This window comes from Triturus cristatus, chromosome 10 (genome assembly GCF_964204655.1).
Source record: "Triturus cristatus chromosome 10, aTriCri1.1, whole genome shotgun sequence".
In the NCBI taxonomy this organism is placed as follows: domain Eukaryota; kingdom Metazoa; phylum Chordata; class Amphibia; order Caudata; family Salamandridae; genus Triturus; species Triturus cristatus.
Genome location: NC_140593.1, coordinates 1,141,944,371 through 1,141,962,435, shown reverse-complemented (window position 1 = coordinate 1,141,962,435; position 18,065 = coordinate 1,141,944,371). Strand labels below are relative to the sequence as shown.

The following is an 18,065-nucleotide window of genomic DNA, read 5'->3' as shown; positions in this document are numbered from 1 at the left end:
TGCACATTGTCATAGTAGATCTTGCCCTTGAAGGGGGTGTTTTTTTTGTTATGCCGTCACTCACAGTCAAGTTAGCCAGTGGCTGAAGTGGGCTCACCCACTGCCCCATGCTGTAGGCTGTAGTTGACCGAAGAAATATGTAAATAACACACAACAACTTATCAGTGGAGGGCTGGCTAAAAGCCCCCATATATAAGTATATTATATATACAATTTAAGTAAAACCAAAAAGTATTGGCTCATGCTAGAACTAAAAAGAAACTGCTAATTAGTAGGCATATAAAGGCCAGCCAGGATGTCCCTCACCTCCCACCATGCAAGGACTGGAGATTCAGTGCTTTCTTTGGAAACTGGTCACTCCCGCTGACTCAATCTTCCCTTTACTTCTCCCCCCAAGTTCCCACTACCACTTGAGCTCGAATCGTACCAAGTAATGTAAATGCATGGATACTGAAGGTACATTAAGCATTGCAGACATTACTGTGAAGACTTTGAGGTATTTGAGGCACAGGCATTACAAAATAACCTTTTGCTCTCCAGCTATAGGCGATTCAGTCGCTTTGATGACATCTCCACCCGCTACTGGTCGCACTCGCAGTCCCAGTCCTGGTTGGGCGCCTCCATCAGCTCATTGGACAATCTGGCCTTCAGTCATTCGGAAGAGGTGCTGCACCTGCACGCCCTGGAGAGCCGGCGGGGTAGCTCTCTGGAGGACGCAGACAACGCCGGCACCTGCAGCCCAAGGAGCACGCCGCACTGCAGGCCGGAGTGCCGACCAGGGTGAGACCTTACTCTATCTGCTTTCTTCTAGATATTGACTGACTGCTAGGGATGCTGACCATGCCAGGGAGGTTCCTGCATCTTCTGCAGGAAGCTTGCTGCTCGTCTCCATTGGATGGACGTCCCTCCACAGCATGGTCTATGGTGGACGCTACTTGAGATCAAGGGAACGTAACTTCTACGTAAAATACTTCCCTGAATTCAATGTTAGTCTCCCGCCTTGAAGGTCCCACATACATGGACACTGAGATGGATAAGGTCTAATTCTCGAGCTCCCTTCACAATAATAAAACAGAATAACATTCTCTTAAAACTCCATAGTGTTGTTGGAAACTCAATGCGTGAATGTTCTGCAGTCATTCGTAATTAGGACCCACTGCTTTTCCAGTTTTTAAACTACTGGTCGGGCTTAAAACTACACCTGGCATTTCAGAAACAAGCTAGATCCCTGCCCTGTATGCTGACAGGCACAATTTTCCTTTTTGTGCCCCACCAAGCCACAAAATGCTGCTGGGGAAAGCTACTTTGAGCTTCAGGCCGAGCATAAAAACCCTTTACCCAATATCATTCCAGGGTCACCAGATTAAAGACACACCTCACATTCAAACAGGTTGACGGACCACGCTGCCACACGTCTGGGCACCACGGTGGACCGTCCATATTAGGCTATCAAGGCCTAGGACGCCAATCTGATTAGGGTGCCAAGTTCAAAGAAAAATTAAGTAAAAAAAGAAAAGAAATCAGTGGGGCACACAAACTCTATTGTTTACCTAGGGCACCTACTCCTTACACATAGCCTAGGACCACCCCTACTCGCACCCACTGGCTTCAAGACATTTCACAAAGTTTTCTCTTACTAGGTGACTGCTGGTTTGACCCAGCATTGGTGTCAGCTAGTCTCCTAAAGTTGACACCATCCTCCTATCTGCCCCTTTTCTGTACTTTCTCTCAATCTACTTCTCTTGAGTTCCCCAGAATCACTCATGCAAGCAGGAAATTGTGTTATTAGTAGAGTTATAGCAGTATTTCCACTGGCCCTTTTCCCCTTCCATCTCGTGTTTTAATCATTTCATGAGTGCTCGAGCTTCTGTACTCAGGATGGCATCCACTTGCCCATCTCCCAACAATTTGTTTACAATTTTAGGGAGTCTGGATCGAAAATCACCTCTCTGCAGCACCAGGGCTCATCAATAAAAGTAGTTCTCAAAAAACAATAACATTTAACATAAGGATGATCAAAAACACATTCCTCCAATACACGCACATCTATCTGTCTGCCTGCCTGCCTTCCTGTCTGTCGGTCTGTCGATCGCTGCTCTTGCCACCTCTACCCTCCTATCCTCCCTACTATTATCTCTCCTCTTGCCTCTGATCCCCAATCCGATGCCTTCCGTTTGTCTCTTGCCTCCTTACCATCTCTCCAACCCTAACATCCACTCATGATCTCTTTTCCCCGTGCATTTATCTTGCTATTCTCTTTGTCCTCTTCCCTTCCGAAATCTGCCCGTCCTTCCTCCTACCCACAGCTCCGCTTCCAATGGCCTCCCTCTCCAACCTACTCCAACTGCTGATAATTCTCTCATACCTACTCTCGCAGTCTCTCCTCCCCTTCAAGGGCCTCCAGTCCCCTTATTTCAGATGCCCGCAAATGGAAAAATAGTCAGAACTTGAATAATTCACTTTTTGTATTTTAGTTCCCTGGAAAAGCTCTTACACACCACCACCACCAGCTCCTCCTCACCTGCTCCTCCTCACCTGCTCCTCCTCCTCCTCACCTGCTCCTCCTCCTCCTCACCTGCTCCTCCTTCTCCTCACCTGCTCCTTCTTCTCCTCCTCCTCCTAAAAACCTGCTCCTCCTCCTCCACTCTCCTCCTCTTTCTCCCCTGCTCTTCCTCCTCCACCACACCTGCTCCTCCTCCACACCTGCTCCTCCACACTACTCCTCTTTCTCCCCTGCTCCTCCCCTGGTCCTCCTCCTCACTTGCTCCTCCTCCTCTTCCACACCGGTTCCTCCTCCTCCAACACACCTCTTCCTCCTCACCTGCTCCTCTTCCTCCTCCACATCTGTTCCTCCTCCGCTCCTCTTCCTCCTCCACACCTGCTCCTCCTCCTCCTCCACACCTGCTCCTCCTCCTCCTCCTCCTCCTCCTCCTCCACACCTGCTCCTCCTCCTCACTTGCTCCTCTTCCACATTTGCTCCTCCATACCTGCTCGTCCTCCTCACTTGCTCCTCCTCCTCACCTACTCCTCTTCCTCCTCCACACCTGCTCCTCCTCCTCACTTGCTCCTCTTTCTCCTCCACACTTGCTCCTCTTTCTCCTCCACACTTGCTTCTCTTCCTCCGCCACACCTGCTCCTCCTCCTCACCTGCTCCTCCTCCACACTTGCTCCTCTTCCTCCTCCACACTTGCTCCTCCACACCTGCTCCTCCTCCTCACTTGCTCCTCTTCCTCCTCCACACTTGCTCCTCCACACCTGCTCCTCTTCCTCCTCCACACTTGCTCCTCCACACCTGCTCCTCTTCTTCCTCCACACCTGCTCCTCCTCTTCCTCCACACCTGCTCCTCCTCCTCACTTGCTCCTCTTGCTCCTCTTCCTCCTCCACACTTGCTCCTCCTCACCTGCTCCTCCTCCTCTTTCACATCTGCTCCTCCTCCTCCACCACACCTCCCCCTCCAAACCTGCTCCTCCTCCTCACTTGCTCCTCCTCCTCACCTGCTCCTCCTCCTCACCTGCTCCTCCTCTTCACCTTCTCCTCTTCCTCCTCCACACTTGCTCCTCTTCCTCCTCCACACTTGCTCCTCCACACCTGCTCCTCCTCCTCACTTGCTCCTCTTCCTCCTCCACACTTGCTCCTCCACACCTGCTCCTCCTCCTCACTTGCTCCTCTTCCTCCACCACACCTACTCCTCCTCCTCCACACCTGCTCCTCCTCCACACTTCCATATTATTATTTTGCACTTCTCTTTAGCAGAGTGACATCGTTTAAGGTCCTGATGAATGCCGCAAACTTTTAGTCATTTGGCAGAAACATGTTGACCAATTACGAATAGGACATTTTTTCAGTCTTCTATATCACTAGCCTTTTAAATCATGATCTATGGGGACAAATATTAAATTGAGCTTAGTCACCCATGAGCTAGTTTTAAACACACACATTTATCCTTTGTTGCACTCTGCCCCACACCCCAATTGTTGAAATTGGGTACATTAAAACACCTCACGCTCCTCTCTACAGTGAGAGTTGTAGCCCACACTGGATACCTTGCGGTAACTGTGTGCAAGAGGGGACCCAATGATGAAGCATGTCACCTTTGGGTGAGTGAGGGTTCTCGTCTTTAAGATAAAGACTCCCCCTTTTCTTCCTTCTTTTTCTTTCTCTTTTGTTTAGGGATAAGTTTGTTTTTTATGAAACCAGCGTCCCATTACCTTGTGTGAATATCAAAGTAAGTTTTATATATCAGTGTGTGGTGGGGAGCAGGAGATTTGAGCTGGGGAGAGTTAGATGGATGGAGATCTGACAGGACTTCAGGTGCACTTGATCTACACGTGCTTGTGCAAGCAGTGGCTCAAGCATAAAGAAGATTATTACTCCATTACTTAAGTGACTTACTCCCTGCCATAAATGAATTTTTTTGGGGACTGCCAGTGTTCTGTGGGAACAGCACGATTGGCGTGAAGTCTAACTTGCCGTACCACCAGGAACAAGAGATCCTCCTTCGAGGGCCACAGGCCATGCTTTCAACAGAGGGGCCACTCCCTCCCAATCATCCTTCATACGCTCGCCTCCTGCTCTGGGACCAACCCCTCAGAACACGCAACCTGCAACAGATCCTCCAGAAGTAGCTAGCTGGTGCCCTCCTGATACTAGTGCCACTGGTACCCAACCCATTCTTGACCCTGTCTCCAGGCAGGTCGTTCCCCACGCCGCACAGCTCCACATGATTGTGCCCGTGTTTCCCACCCTCGCTGCTGCCGCAAGTTCATGCCCTTCCTCCGCCTCTGTATTTTTCCCCTTCTGCCTGTCTGCCGTTTTTTTCACTCTTTTCACTTTTTCGCATTCACTGTGTTTCACTTTCACTGTATTTTTCTCCCTATTTGCTTACTGCTCCTTTCTGGGACTCTCTTTTGACTTTGGCATTTCTGCCACTTCCCCTCCCCGCCGCTGCATCCCCTGTGGCCCCACCCCTCTTGCTCGCCCATTCGCTCCCCGCACCCTCCTCTCAGCTGCTCCTCCCTTCCACCTCCCCTTCTTAATGGCGGCCGCTGCACGGTGAAGAGAGCAACCCTTGACCCTGTCTCCAGGCAGGTCGCTCCCCAAACTGCACAGCTCCACCTGATTGTGCCCGTGTGTCCCGCCCTCGCTGCTGCCGCGAGCTCGTGCCATTCCTCTGCCTCTGTATTTTTCCCCTTCTGCCTGTCTGCTGTTTTTTTCACTCTTTTCACTTTCACTGTATTTCACTTTCACTCTATTTCTCTCCCTATTTGCTTACTGCTCCTTTCTGGGACTCTCTTTTGACTTTGGCATTTCTGCCAGTCCCGCCGCTGCGTTCCCTGCGGCCCCGCCCCTCTCGCTCGCCCATTCGCACCCCGCACCCACCTCCCAGCTGCTCCTCTCTCCCACCTCCCCTTCTTAATGGCGGCGATGTGCGGCCGTGCAGTGAACGCGCGCAGCGGGCGCACCAAAGGTGCGCCTAAGGCAAGCCCATCTGCGCCAGTTCATGCCTGGACCGCGCCTAGCGCCAGACCCCCGGCCCGCCGCGAGAGCCACGATGCCCAACGCCGCTCCGATGCCAACATCTTCCACGAACTCAGCACCGGCCGATCATCCACCTGCTTCCAGGCCACACCGCAGCTCACTCACGGACCCTTCTTCTGCCGGAGCTGCAGCTTCACCAGCCACCGAACACCTGCTCGTCCTGCCCCACCAACCAGGGCAGGTCGCAACCATCTCAGATTCATACTACTCAACACCCGCTCCATCCACAAGCACGCTGACGAACTCTGGGACCTACTCGACGCATCCTCCCCGGACGTCGCCTTCCTGACGGAGACCTGGATGGAACCCCTCATCGGCACCCGACATTGCCATAGCCATCCCGGACGGCTACAAGATCACCCGCAACCGGGAGGAGGAATCACCATCGCCCACAGGAGTACCCTCAGAATCTCGACCAGCACCGAAGACACCCTCAGCACCGCCGAACAGCTGCACTTCCAGATCCACATCGATCCCAACACCACCCTAAGAGGAACCCTCGTCTACAGACCCCCCGGACCCCGGCCACAGTTCAGCAACTCCATCACAGACGTTGTCAGCTTGCACGCCCTGGCCTCCACAGACTACATTCTCCTCGGAGACCTGAACTTCCACCTCGAGAACGCCAACGACAGCAACTCAACCACCCTGCTCGACAACCTCGGACTCAAACAGCTTGTCACGACACCCACCCACTCCATCGGACACACGCTCGACCCCATCTTCTCCGCCAGCAACCACGTCACTTTCAGCCACACCACCGAACTCCACTGGACCGACCACCGCTGCATCCACTTCTCCTTCAGGACACACACCGCGCACAACCACACTCAACGAATCCCCCACCGCAGCTGGAACAAGGTCACTGAAGACCAGCTAATCACCACCCTTGCCAGAGACCCACCGACACAGCCGCCCGCAACCTCAGGCAATGGATCGACGACTGCGCCAACACTGTTGCCCCGATCAAGAAACCCTCAAACAGACGCACCGACAGAAAGGCCAGCTGGTTCACCACCGACCTCCAGGCATCCAAGCAGACCTGCTGAAGACTTGAGAAGAAATAGTGCCACGAACAGACACTGGACAACCACGCTGCCCTCAAGAACGCCAGCCGCAAGCACCACCAACTCATTTGAACCGCCAAAAGGACCTCCTTTAAGGAACGCATCCACAACAACGCGCACAACACCAAACAGCTCTTCAACATCGTGAAGGAGCTTGCCAACCTCAGCTCCAGCTCCAACGACATCCCGCCATCACAAGACCTCTGTGACTCCCTAGCCAACTTCTTTCATCGCAAGATCGCAGACATCCACGACAGCTTCAACACCCAGATCACCCGACAGCCGCCGACACCTCTAACTCACCGCCCCCCAGCCACACCGACCTCCTGCTCTCCTGGAACCACGGCAACGGCGATGACACCATCAAAATTATGAACACCATCTGGTCCGGCTCACCATCCGAACCCTGCCCCCACCACATCTTCAACAAAGCAAGCTTCCATCATCGCACCCTATCTCCGGAAGATCCTCAACAGCTCCTTCGAGACCGGCACCTTCCCAGAGAGCTGGAAACACGCCGAGATCAACGCACTACTCAAGAAAACCAAGGCAGACCCAAAGGACCTCAAGAACTTCCAGCCCATCTCCCTGCTCCCGTTCCCGGCGAAAGTCATCAAGAAGATCGTCAACAGACAACTGACCCACTTCCTTGAGGAGAACAACACCCTGGACTCATCCCAATCCGGATTCTGCAGCAACCACAGCACCGAAACTGCCCTCATCGCCACCACCGACGACATCAGGACCCTGCTGGACATCGGCGAAACCATGGCTCACATCCTCCTGGACCTCTCGGCCGCCTTCAACACCGACTGCCACCACACCTTACGCACACGTCTCTACAACGCGGGGATTCACGGCAAAGCCCTGGACTGGATCACCTCCTTCCTCACCAGCAGAACCCAGAGAGTCCGCCTCCCCCCATTCCTATCCGAAGCAACCAAGATCACCTGCGGTGTACCCCAAGGATCATCCCTCAGCCCAACCCTTTTTAATGTCTACATGGCACCGCTCGCCAACATCGTCCGATCACACGACCTCAACATCGTCTCATATGCCGATGACACCCAGCTGATCCTCTCCCTCACCAAGGACCCCGCCACCACCAAAACCAACCTCCACGAAGGAATGAAGGCTGTCGCCGAATGGAAGAAGAACAGCCGCCTGAAACTGAACTCAGACAAGACGGAGGTCCTCATCCTCGGCTCCACCCCATCTGCCTGGGACGACTCCTGGTGGCCGGCCGTGCTGGGAGCTGCACCGACACCCACCGCCTGCGCATGCAACCTAGGGTTCATCCTGGACTCATCAATATCAATGACTCAGCAAGTCAACGCCGTCTCCTCCTCCTGCTTCAATACCCTCCGCATGCTTCGCAAGATCTACAGATGGATCCCCACCAGAACCAGAAGGACGGTCACCCAGGCCCTCGTCAGCATCAGGCTGGACTACGGCAACGCCCTCTACGCGGGAACCACGGCCAAACTCCAGAAAAGATTTCAACGCATACAGGACGCCTCCGCACGTCTCATCCTCAACATACCCCCCCACAGTCACATCACAGCCACCTGGGAGACCTGCACTGGCTCCCCATCAACAAGAGGATCACCTTCAAGCTCCTCACCCACACTCACAAAGCACTCCACAACGCCGGACCAGCATACCTCAACAAACGACTCACCTTCTACACCCCGAACCGCCAGCCTCGCTCAACTGACCTCGCCACCGTTCCACGCATCCACCGAACGACCACCGGTAGCAGATCATTCTTCCACCTCGCCGCCAAGACATGGAACAGCCTCCCCATCCACCTTTGACAGACCCAGGACCTGCTGACCTTCAGAAGACTTCTTAAGACTTGGCTGTTCGAGCAGTAGAAGCACACACACCCTCCCCCTTAGCGCCGTGAGACCCTCACGGGTGAGTAGTACACTCTACAAATGTTATGATTGATTGATTGATTCTGTGCCAATGGCTAAAGTCACAAAGCTTTTTTTCCACCAGTAAGGGAGTCTTTAAACAGAACATTCATGGCTAAATCACAAATATGTCATGGGTAAGCCATCAGACCAAGGGGCATATTTACAAGGAGTTAACGCCAACAGACAGACACTTTTGCCGATGTTCTGGTGCGGTTAAGTCCTTCGCCTTATTTACAAGCCTTAACTTGGCTTAATGCCGCCTTGTAAATAATGCCCCTATTCATGCATCACTTAACATGAAAGGGGCATGCAATGGGTGTTGCAGTGGGCATTCTGCTGCAACACCCACTGCTTTTTGACGCTGCCTCATATTTACAAGGTATAGGGCAGAGCCAAAAATATCTCCAGGGAGTACCTGTTCTTAAGCAGGCGATACAAGGAGAAATGTTTCATTTGTCCTCGTATTTTGCTGTTTCTATGTGAGCTGCAGAATGCCTGTAAAGATTGTTTAAGCACAGGAAGGTGTCTCTTCCTGCATATAAACAATCACCCCTGCAGCGCAGGCACCCTTGCAGCATGGCGCTAGGCAGCTTCTTTGGTGCCAGTGCTATGAGAAACATAGGTGTGCGCCGCATTCTTGTAAATACGGCGCATCACTGCATTTTGAAACTGATGGAGCACGGCGTTACCAATTTTGGTGTAACACCGCGCTCCGCCATTTTCTAGTAAACATGGCCCCAAATGTTCACAATTTGAATGACACAATAAACCTTTGTTTAAAGGTTATCTGCCTAGCTCTGTTCTAGGTCCAGCTTGATAGCTCAGCTGTCATTTGACCTTTTGTGATCACAGGTAGGTTCGCCCACATGTGGATCTTCTCTGAGGGCTTTTGATTTGGCAGGCCCTGTGTGCTTCCGCTGAAAAAGAGTGCTTGAGTTGCACAGACGAGGCTCGATACAGTTGGCCCGAGTTAGTGATGGTGGAAAGCTATTGGTTCAATGGGAAAAGTTATGTCAGATTACTTCTGAGCAGTGAATCGTGAATAGCTGTGACACAGGCAGGAAGACTGGCCTATTGATTGTAAAAAGCATATGTTAAAGCCAATAGGCCGTTAAGTGGGATTATTACTACTCTGCCCTAAAGTCTCTGGACAGGTATTTTTTCACGCAGTATCTCACAGATTTCCGTAGTATACAGGGGTTTCGGTGTTGGTCACCCCCTATAACCGCCCCTAGGAATAGAAGATTTGCACTGTGTTACTCCTTGTTGGGCCCTCTTAAGACAAATGACATATTGCTTTGCCAAGTGTAATTTTGTACATATTGGTGAGTTTGTGACTGTCTGCCTGACTGTTGTCTTGTGGGAAAGCCCATGCTAATACAATCGGTGTAAGTGTCTTATTTTTCACAAGCCGGGATGAAGGCAATCAGCCTGACTGGTTTATTCAGAAAGACGATCTCAGATGCCATGTACTTGACATGTTTATTATGAAAACTTACTGCAAATGCTACAGGCTAAACTTAAGTATAGTGAAAACAATTTGTTGAAGGAAATAGACCATTAAGGGAGGGTTAATATTACAATCTGTGAATGCACGTAGAAATGTACTTTATAATATAGAATCTCACATATTACCATATTTGGCGCTGGTTACTCTGGTTTTGCTTCTGAGAGACCCTGAGGGTAGACAATTTGCACGCTGATAATACGTAAGCCATTTTTAGGAGGGGTTGTATATTGTTTTGCCGAATATAACTTGGAACGTACTTCATGAGCAATATGGGAGGGGGAGGGGGGAGGGTGGGAGAGAGAGAGAGAGAGAGAGAGAGAGAGAGAGAGAGAGAACTAACACAATTCTAGCTGTCTGCCAGGCTGTTGTAATAAAGCAGATTCATGTCATTCACGTTCTGCATCTATCCATGACAGTATCAAACCTACGTCAGTGGCTCCCCCCTCTTCATCCACTGTCTCTATCACTATGTGAGTGATGGCCTTTCACATGTGCACTGCCCCTAAAACTGACCATGCTGCAAACCCAAGGCTGGTGGGACAGTCCTTTAGTTTTCCGTATTCACCTCGAAGGTGCTTTTTAATTTCTCTCATTTTTCACATGCTCCCAGCAGCTCCCCAGGCAGTGCTGGCGGCTGCTCACTTACTGCTCGTGTGCTGCATGTCCCGCTGCCACTCCTTCTAAACTGGGCGGCCATTTTGGGACAGCATTGCCCCTTTTGCTAATTTACCAAAGAAACACTCCTTTTGCTTGCTCAATTTAATTGACTCACTTCTCCTCTTTATGTGACGTCATCTGCTGGCTTCCTTTCCTTTGCCGTTTCCAGATGTTGCTCAGATTTAAACCCTTTTCATTGTATTTTTGGCCATTTTCTTGAAAAGCTCCATATTGTCTTGCTTTATTGTCTTCTTCATGCAGACCTCGGATTCTAGCAAAGGTTTTCCTTGTCCTTCTCGGAGGTCAAGGTCTGGGGCCTCTCTGCGTTGTGCAGAACAACAATGAAACCAGGGCCGCGTTGCACTGAAATGGCCGGTCCTCTCTGCATCTGGCAGGGAGCTAGAATAAATACAATGTCATCGTGTGTTTATGAACGGAAGAGCTAGGAGCCCCTGATAACCATTTTCCAGGAGTATCTCTATTATTTCTGTGTGGTTGATCCGCTATATCCCGGCTCACCCATCTATGCAACCAGCCCTTGCACTTAGGACTGGAAATGGAAAAAGTAACTTGATAAAAGTTCCCATTTCCAGAAGAAGCTGGGATGTGTGCCAGACAGTGCAGCCTCTCGTCACTTCCCACCACAGCCCATCACAGTGATGAGTTTCCATCCTTTGTGGTTGGAGTGGTGAGTAATGTGGGGGGGGGGGCAAGTATTGCACAGACACACCCATTGTGGGCACATCAAAGCCACATAAAATGGCAAACAAATGGGCCAATTACTTACCAGTAATCTTCATTACTCTGATTACCTTTCCTCATCCCAGTGCTTACTAAATGAGATGTGTCCGCCTCCTCCCTGGCACCACAAGGCTCAGTTAAAATCCCTCTCACCCTCCTTCTGCACCACCCTCTCCTTAAGGACCGTCCCATCATGAGAAGTCATGCGCAGAGGACCCGTCCTGCAGCACCTCCTGGCATCGCCAAGCACGGGGAACTGATGTTATTACAATGGGGAGTGTGTGAGAGAAGCCAGTCCTCAGACAAGGAAGCATAATTGGGTTAATGAAGATGACTGCCAACTAATCAGAATAATACCTCCCAACCCTTCCTTGTGTATTCCCCCCCCCCCCGCAGTTTTATAATGCGCAAACCTGACCCAAAAGTATCCGGTATCAGAGCGCTTTACATGAGCACCAGTTGCATTACATAAGGACACATTCATTTTTGTTAGGCACTGGGAGATTAAGTGATTTTGCCCAGAATCACAGGATGTTGAGCATAGTTGCCGAGACTCGAACCTGGTTCCCCTGATTTGAGGTTGAGCGCCCTAACCGTTAGGCTACACCCTCTCCCCTTGTCTTAGACCTTACTAAATTAGGGTATATATCAAAATAGTAAGCCTGAACCCTGAAAACTTTAAGCAGGTCCACTGGAATTACAAGATGCTGCAGCCTTTTCACATAGTTATGAGTTTCCTGCCTTTGCACACAATCCATCATCTGTTGCATAATCTGCAGATTTTAACACAAATAAATTGTTTCTAGCTCTAATGGATCAAAAGTTACTAAAAACATAGCGACACGTGTTCCTGTACATTAGAAGGCCCTTGCGCAATGTTGACTGGTCATCTTGCAGTTGCTTGTTTAAATTGGTACTAATAAAGTGAAATATTTTCCCAGACGGTGTTAACATGTGACAAAAAGACAATAACACAGTAATATTATCACATAATTTGCCGCATTACGCCACATAATTTACCTTTTCCTCTGCTACATAATTCCAGTGGCCCTGCCTATAAATAACACAAGAGGTCGGCAGAAGCAAGAGCACAGTGTTATAGGTGGAAAGGCTACAGGAGTAAACAAAAGTAACCAACAATCCAGGGACCAACAAGAACCCATGGCCAACTTAGAGAGGGAGCCAGCTAGAGGATGCTGCCCAAGACACAAGCAGGCATGCGGCCCCAGCCATCGAGATGGAAGCCCAACTGGCCCTGCACAAGCCAGACAAACCAAAGAAGGTCAAAACAAGTCCAAGTAGCGGATAGTGACAGCCCTAGAGTCCAGGCACAGGGAACAGAAAGGAGTTAAGGAAGAACAGCACAAGAGACAGCACTAAAAGGCCAACTGCAGCAGAGAAAAGGGGAATGACCAAAGACTACCAAAAACACCCCATGAAAAGCAGAGGACAGTGAACAAACCCTGCCAAGACTTGGATCCCAAAAGAACCACCACAGCGACTGAGCACACAAGTGCCCAGGCAGCTTCAGAGTCAAACGCTGCACAGGAGAACACCATTAGGCCGGTCTAAGGTGAGACAATCCAAAGAGAGAAGCTCACTAGGGTCACAGAGACAAGATGGGTCAGGAAAGACAAGAGGCAGCAGCCTCCCCCATCCTGCTTCCAGGAAAATAGAATGAGAACTGAAAACACCCTGCAGTGATACATCAGGAAAGAGGGGTGAGCATCAATACCTAGGAAAGGAAACCCCAATCAGAAGCAATACCCTTACACTAGACACAACCCCGAAGCAAATCAGTGTAAAACATGAAGTGAAGCAGAAGGCACCCAACAAGGCCACCAACAGCACCAACACAACATGCCCAAAGAAACAGCACAACAGGCAGAGGCAAGAAGAGAAGAGTGATAAGGCGTGGCTCTGAAAGGAACTGAACTTCCTCCATCCCAGTCTCCTCCAGAATCCAGGACACGAGGAAGAACATACAAATGCAACTAGGGTGAGCAACGATAACCACAAGGGGACCTGAACCCATGACCTGAACCATCTGAAAGCGGCGTGAAACTCGACCAAGGAGAACAACTTACCAGAGCATCCCACTCTAGTGCAGTCCGCGAAGCCATCCATCACACGTACCAAGGACTTTTACAAGTCCCACCCGAATTCCCAAATCCCAGAAGAAAGGGAGGCAAGACAACCCAGGCAAACCTAAATTCGACCCCAGGCCCACCCTCCACAGAGAGCCACATCCAAATGCAAAAAGGGCCACCAGAGGCTCGCTGGCATCAATGAACCAAGAAAAGAACCGCCACAGGTCCAAAAATTACCACAATAGGAGACAAAAAGCAGTCTAACTAGGCACCAAGACGCAGAAAAATTGAAGGGACACCACCAACACCCGTCAAGCACCTAAATAGACACCGCAGTCCAACAAAGGAGAACCATGGATCGGCAGGCACCAGGATGCCCACACCAGGAACCACAAAAGTGTGCCAACTTGCCAACAGGAGAAAACAGCCCCATTCACCAAATTTCTCTGCAAAGCTTACAGAACAAGAAAAATAAATGAGTGCAAACAAGCTACCAAAGCCCCAAAACACCCTTTACACATAACCGCTCACCAGAGCAAAGAAAGGAAAGCAAAGACAGAACACCAAGCCAAATCCTCAGCAAAAGCAAGTATAGCAAGCCCAACACCAGCCCCAAGCCCGAAGAGAAGAGCTGGTCTACTAGAGCATGAGCATCACATAACCCAACTAACTTTGGGAAGGAGACAGGAAGACCAGAATCATCGACCCCCAACAAGCCCAAAGAGAGACCGGATCAAAGCTCACACCCCAAAACAAAGCGATAGGAGATGGACAGACTAAAGCTCTACTGAACGCAAAGATCTGACACAGAATCCAGAGGCCTATGTCTCTCCATGCCCATTATGGGCCAGGGGTAGGCTACTACACCCCCATGTCCACTAAAGAGACACACTGGGTGTGGGGGATAGCAGGTTGGACCTGGAGTAGGCAAAAAAGACAGGCATCATAGATCCACCTTGCCCAAGATGTGGCCAGGGAAGAAGGCACTCAAGTCATGAGGCTGTCATACCTCAAAACATATAAGCCACTCAAAGCCAATTATTGGACAATCATACAGTCCAGCAGAACTAAACACATAGTGTGGTCTTTTGCCCCTTGCATCCATGCACATCACTCTATCCTCCACTCTCAACCCATGCAAATCACTCTACTCTCCACTTACATCCCATGCACATCACTCTACCCTCCACTTGCATCCCATGCACATCACTCTACCCTCCACTTACATCCCATGCACCTCACTCTACCCTCCACTTGCATCCATGTGCATCACTCTACCCTCACAAGCCACTTGCATCCATGCAAATTACACTACCCTCACAAGCCACTTGCATCCATGTGCATCACTCTACCCTCACATGCCACTCGCATAATTGCCTATTGTCCTACCCTCACATGCCACCCAGATCCATGGACATCCCTCTACCCCCCAGGAGCATCCATGCACCTCACACTACCCTCATAAGCCACTCACATCCATGAACCTCACTCTACTCTCCATTCGCATCCCATGCACATCGCTGTACCCTCACAAGAGACTCACATCCATGCCCATCACTCTACCGTCACAAGCCACTTGCATCCATGACCATCACTGTACCCTCACAAGCCACTCGCATCCAAGCACATGACTGTACCCTCACAAGCCACTTACATCCATGCACATCACTCTACCATCACAAGTCACTCGCATCCCATGCACATCACTCTACCCTCCACTCGCATCCCATGCACATCACTCTACCCTCATAAGTCACTTGCATCCATGCACATTACTCTACTCTCACAAGCTACTTTCATCCATGCACAACCTTCTATCCTCCACTCACATCCATGCACATCACTCTACCCTCCACTAGCATCCATGTGCATCATTCAACCCTCACAAGCCACTTGCATCCATGTGCATCACACTACTCTCACATGCCACCCGCATCCAGGCACATCACTCTAACCTTCACTCACATCAATGCACATCACTCTACCCTCACAAGCCACTTGCATCCATGCACATTGCTGTACCCTCAGAAGCCACTTGCATCCGTGCACATCATTCTACCCTCACAAGCCACTCACATCCATGCACATCACATTACCCTCATAAGTCATTTGCTTCCATGCACATCACTCTACTCTCACAAGCTACTCTCATCCATGCACAACCTTCTACCCTCTACTCGCATCCATGCACATCACTCTACCCTCACAAGCCACTTGCATCCATGTGCATTATTCTACTCTCACATGCTACTTGCATCCATGCACTTCACTCTAACCTCCACTTGCATCAATGCACATCACTCTACCCTCACAAGCCACTTGCATCCATGCACATCGCTGTACCCTCAGAAGCCACTTGCATACGTGCACATCATTCTACCCTCACAAGCCACTCACATCCATGCACAACACTCTACCCTCATAAGTCATTTGCTTCCATGCACATCACTCTACTCTCACAAGCTACCCTCATCCATGCACAACCCTCTACTCGCATCCATGCACATCACTCTACCCTCACAAGCCACTTGCATCCATGTGCATTATTCTACTCTCACATGCTACTTGCATCCATGCACTTCACTCTAACCTCCACTTGCATCAATGCACATCACTCTACCCTCACAAGCCACTTGCATCCATGCACATCACTCTACCCTCACAAGCCACTCACATCCATGTACATCAATCTACCCTCACATGCCACTCGCATCCTTGCCCATTACCCTACCCTCAAATGCCACCCACATCCATAGACATCACTCTACTCTCCACTAGCATCCATGTACATCACACTACCCTCATAAGCCACTCATATCCATGCACCTCACTCTACCCTCCATTCGCACCCAATGCACATCACTGTACCCTCACAAGCAACCCACATCCATGCCCATCACTCTACCCTCACAAGCCACTTGCATCTATGCACATCACTGTACCCTCACAAGCCACTCACATCCATGCACATCACTCTACCCTCACAAGCCACTCGCATCCAAGCCCATCACTGTACCCCCACAAGTCACTCACATCCATGCACATCACTGTAACCTCACAAGCCACCCACATCCATGCACATCACTCTACCCTGCACTTGCGTCCATGGACATCACTCTACCATTACAAGCCACTCGCATCCCATGCACATCACTCTACCCTCATAAGTCACTTCACTCTACTCTCACAAGCTACTCTCATCCATGCACAACCTTCTATCCTCCACTCACATCCATGCACATCACTCTACCCTCCACTCGCATCCATGTGCATCACACTACTCTCACGTGCCACTCGCATCCAGGCACATCACTCTAACCTCCACTCGCATCAGTGCACATCACTCTACCCTCACAAACCACTTGCATCTATGCACATCGCTGTACCCTCACAGGCCACTTGCATCTATGCTCATTACTCTACACTGACAAGGCACCCGGATCCATGGACATCACTCTACCCTCCACTTGCATCCATGCACCTCATTCTACCCTCACAAGCCACTAGCATCGATGCACATCATTCTGCCCTCACAAGCCACTTGCCTCCATGCCCATTACTCTCCCCTCACATGCCACCCGCATCCATGGACATCACTCTACCCTCCACTTGCATCTATGCACATCACACTACCCTCACAGGCCACTCACATCCATGCACATCACTCTACCCTCCATTCGCATCCCATGCACATCACTGTACGCTCACAAGCAAAACACATCCATGCCCATCACTCTCCCCTCACAAGCCACTTGCATCCATGCCCATCACTCTACCCTCACAAGTCACTCACATCCATGCACATCACTCTACCCTCCATTCGCATCCCATGCACATCACTGTACGCTCACAAGCAAAACACATCCATGCCCATCACTCTCCCCTCACAAGCCACTTGCATCCATGCCCATCACTCTACCCTCACAAGTCACTCACATCCATGCACATCACTGTACCCTCACAAGCCACTTGCATCCATGCACAGCACTCTACCCTCACAAGCCACTCACATCCATGCACATCACTCTACCCTCCACTCGCATCCCATGCATATCACTCTACCCTCACAAGCAACTCACATCCATGCACATCACTCTACCCTCCACTCGCATCCCATGCACATCACTCTACTCTCACAAGCTACTCTCATCCATGCAAAACGTTCTACCATCCACTCGCATCCATGCACATCACTCTACCCTCACAAGCCACTTGCATCCATGCCCATCACTCTACCCTCACAAGTCACTCACATCCATGCACATCACTGTACCCTCACAAGCCACTTGCATCCATGCACAGCACTCTACCCTCACAAGCCACTCACACCCATGCACATCACTCTACCCTCCACTCGCATCCCATGCACATCACTCTACCCTCACAAGTCACTCACATCCATGCACATCACTCTACCCTCCACTCGCATCCCATGCACATGACTCTACTCTCACAAGCTACTCTCATCCATGCACAACCATCTACCCTTCACTCGCATCCATGCACATCACTCTACCCTCACAAGCCACTCGCATCCAT

The 18,065-nt window shown here is 50.6% G+C and overlaps 1 protein-coding gene across 2 annotated transcripts in view; it reads left to right on the top strand.

Moving 5' to 3' along the window:
* The window catches only part of LOC146796768 (uncharacterized), a 251,019-nt gene that overhangs the window by 170,455 nt on the left and 62,499 nt on the right, over positions 1–18,065 (top strand). For both annotated transcript variants that reach the window (XM_085629469.1, XM_085629470.1), the window contains exon 8: positions 541–780. In XM_085629469.1, the coding sequence (XP_085485595.1) occupies positions 541–780 (240 nt within the window). The remainder of the gene's footprint in view (positions 1–540; positions 781–18,065) is intronic.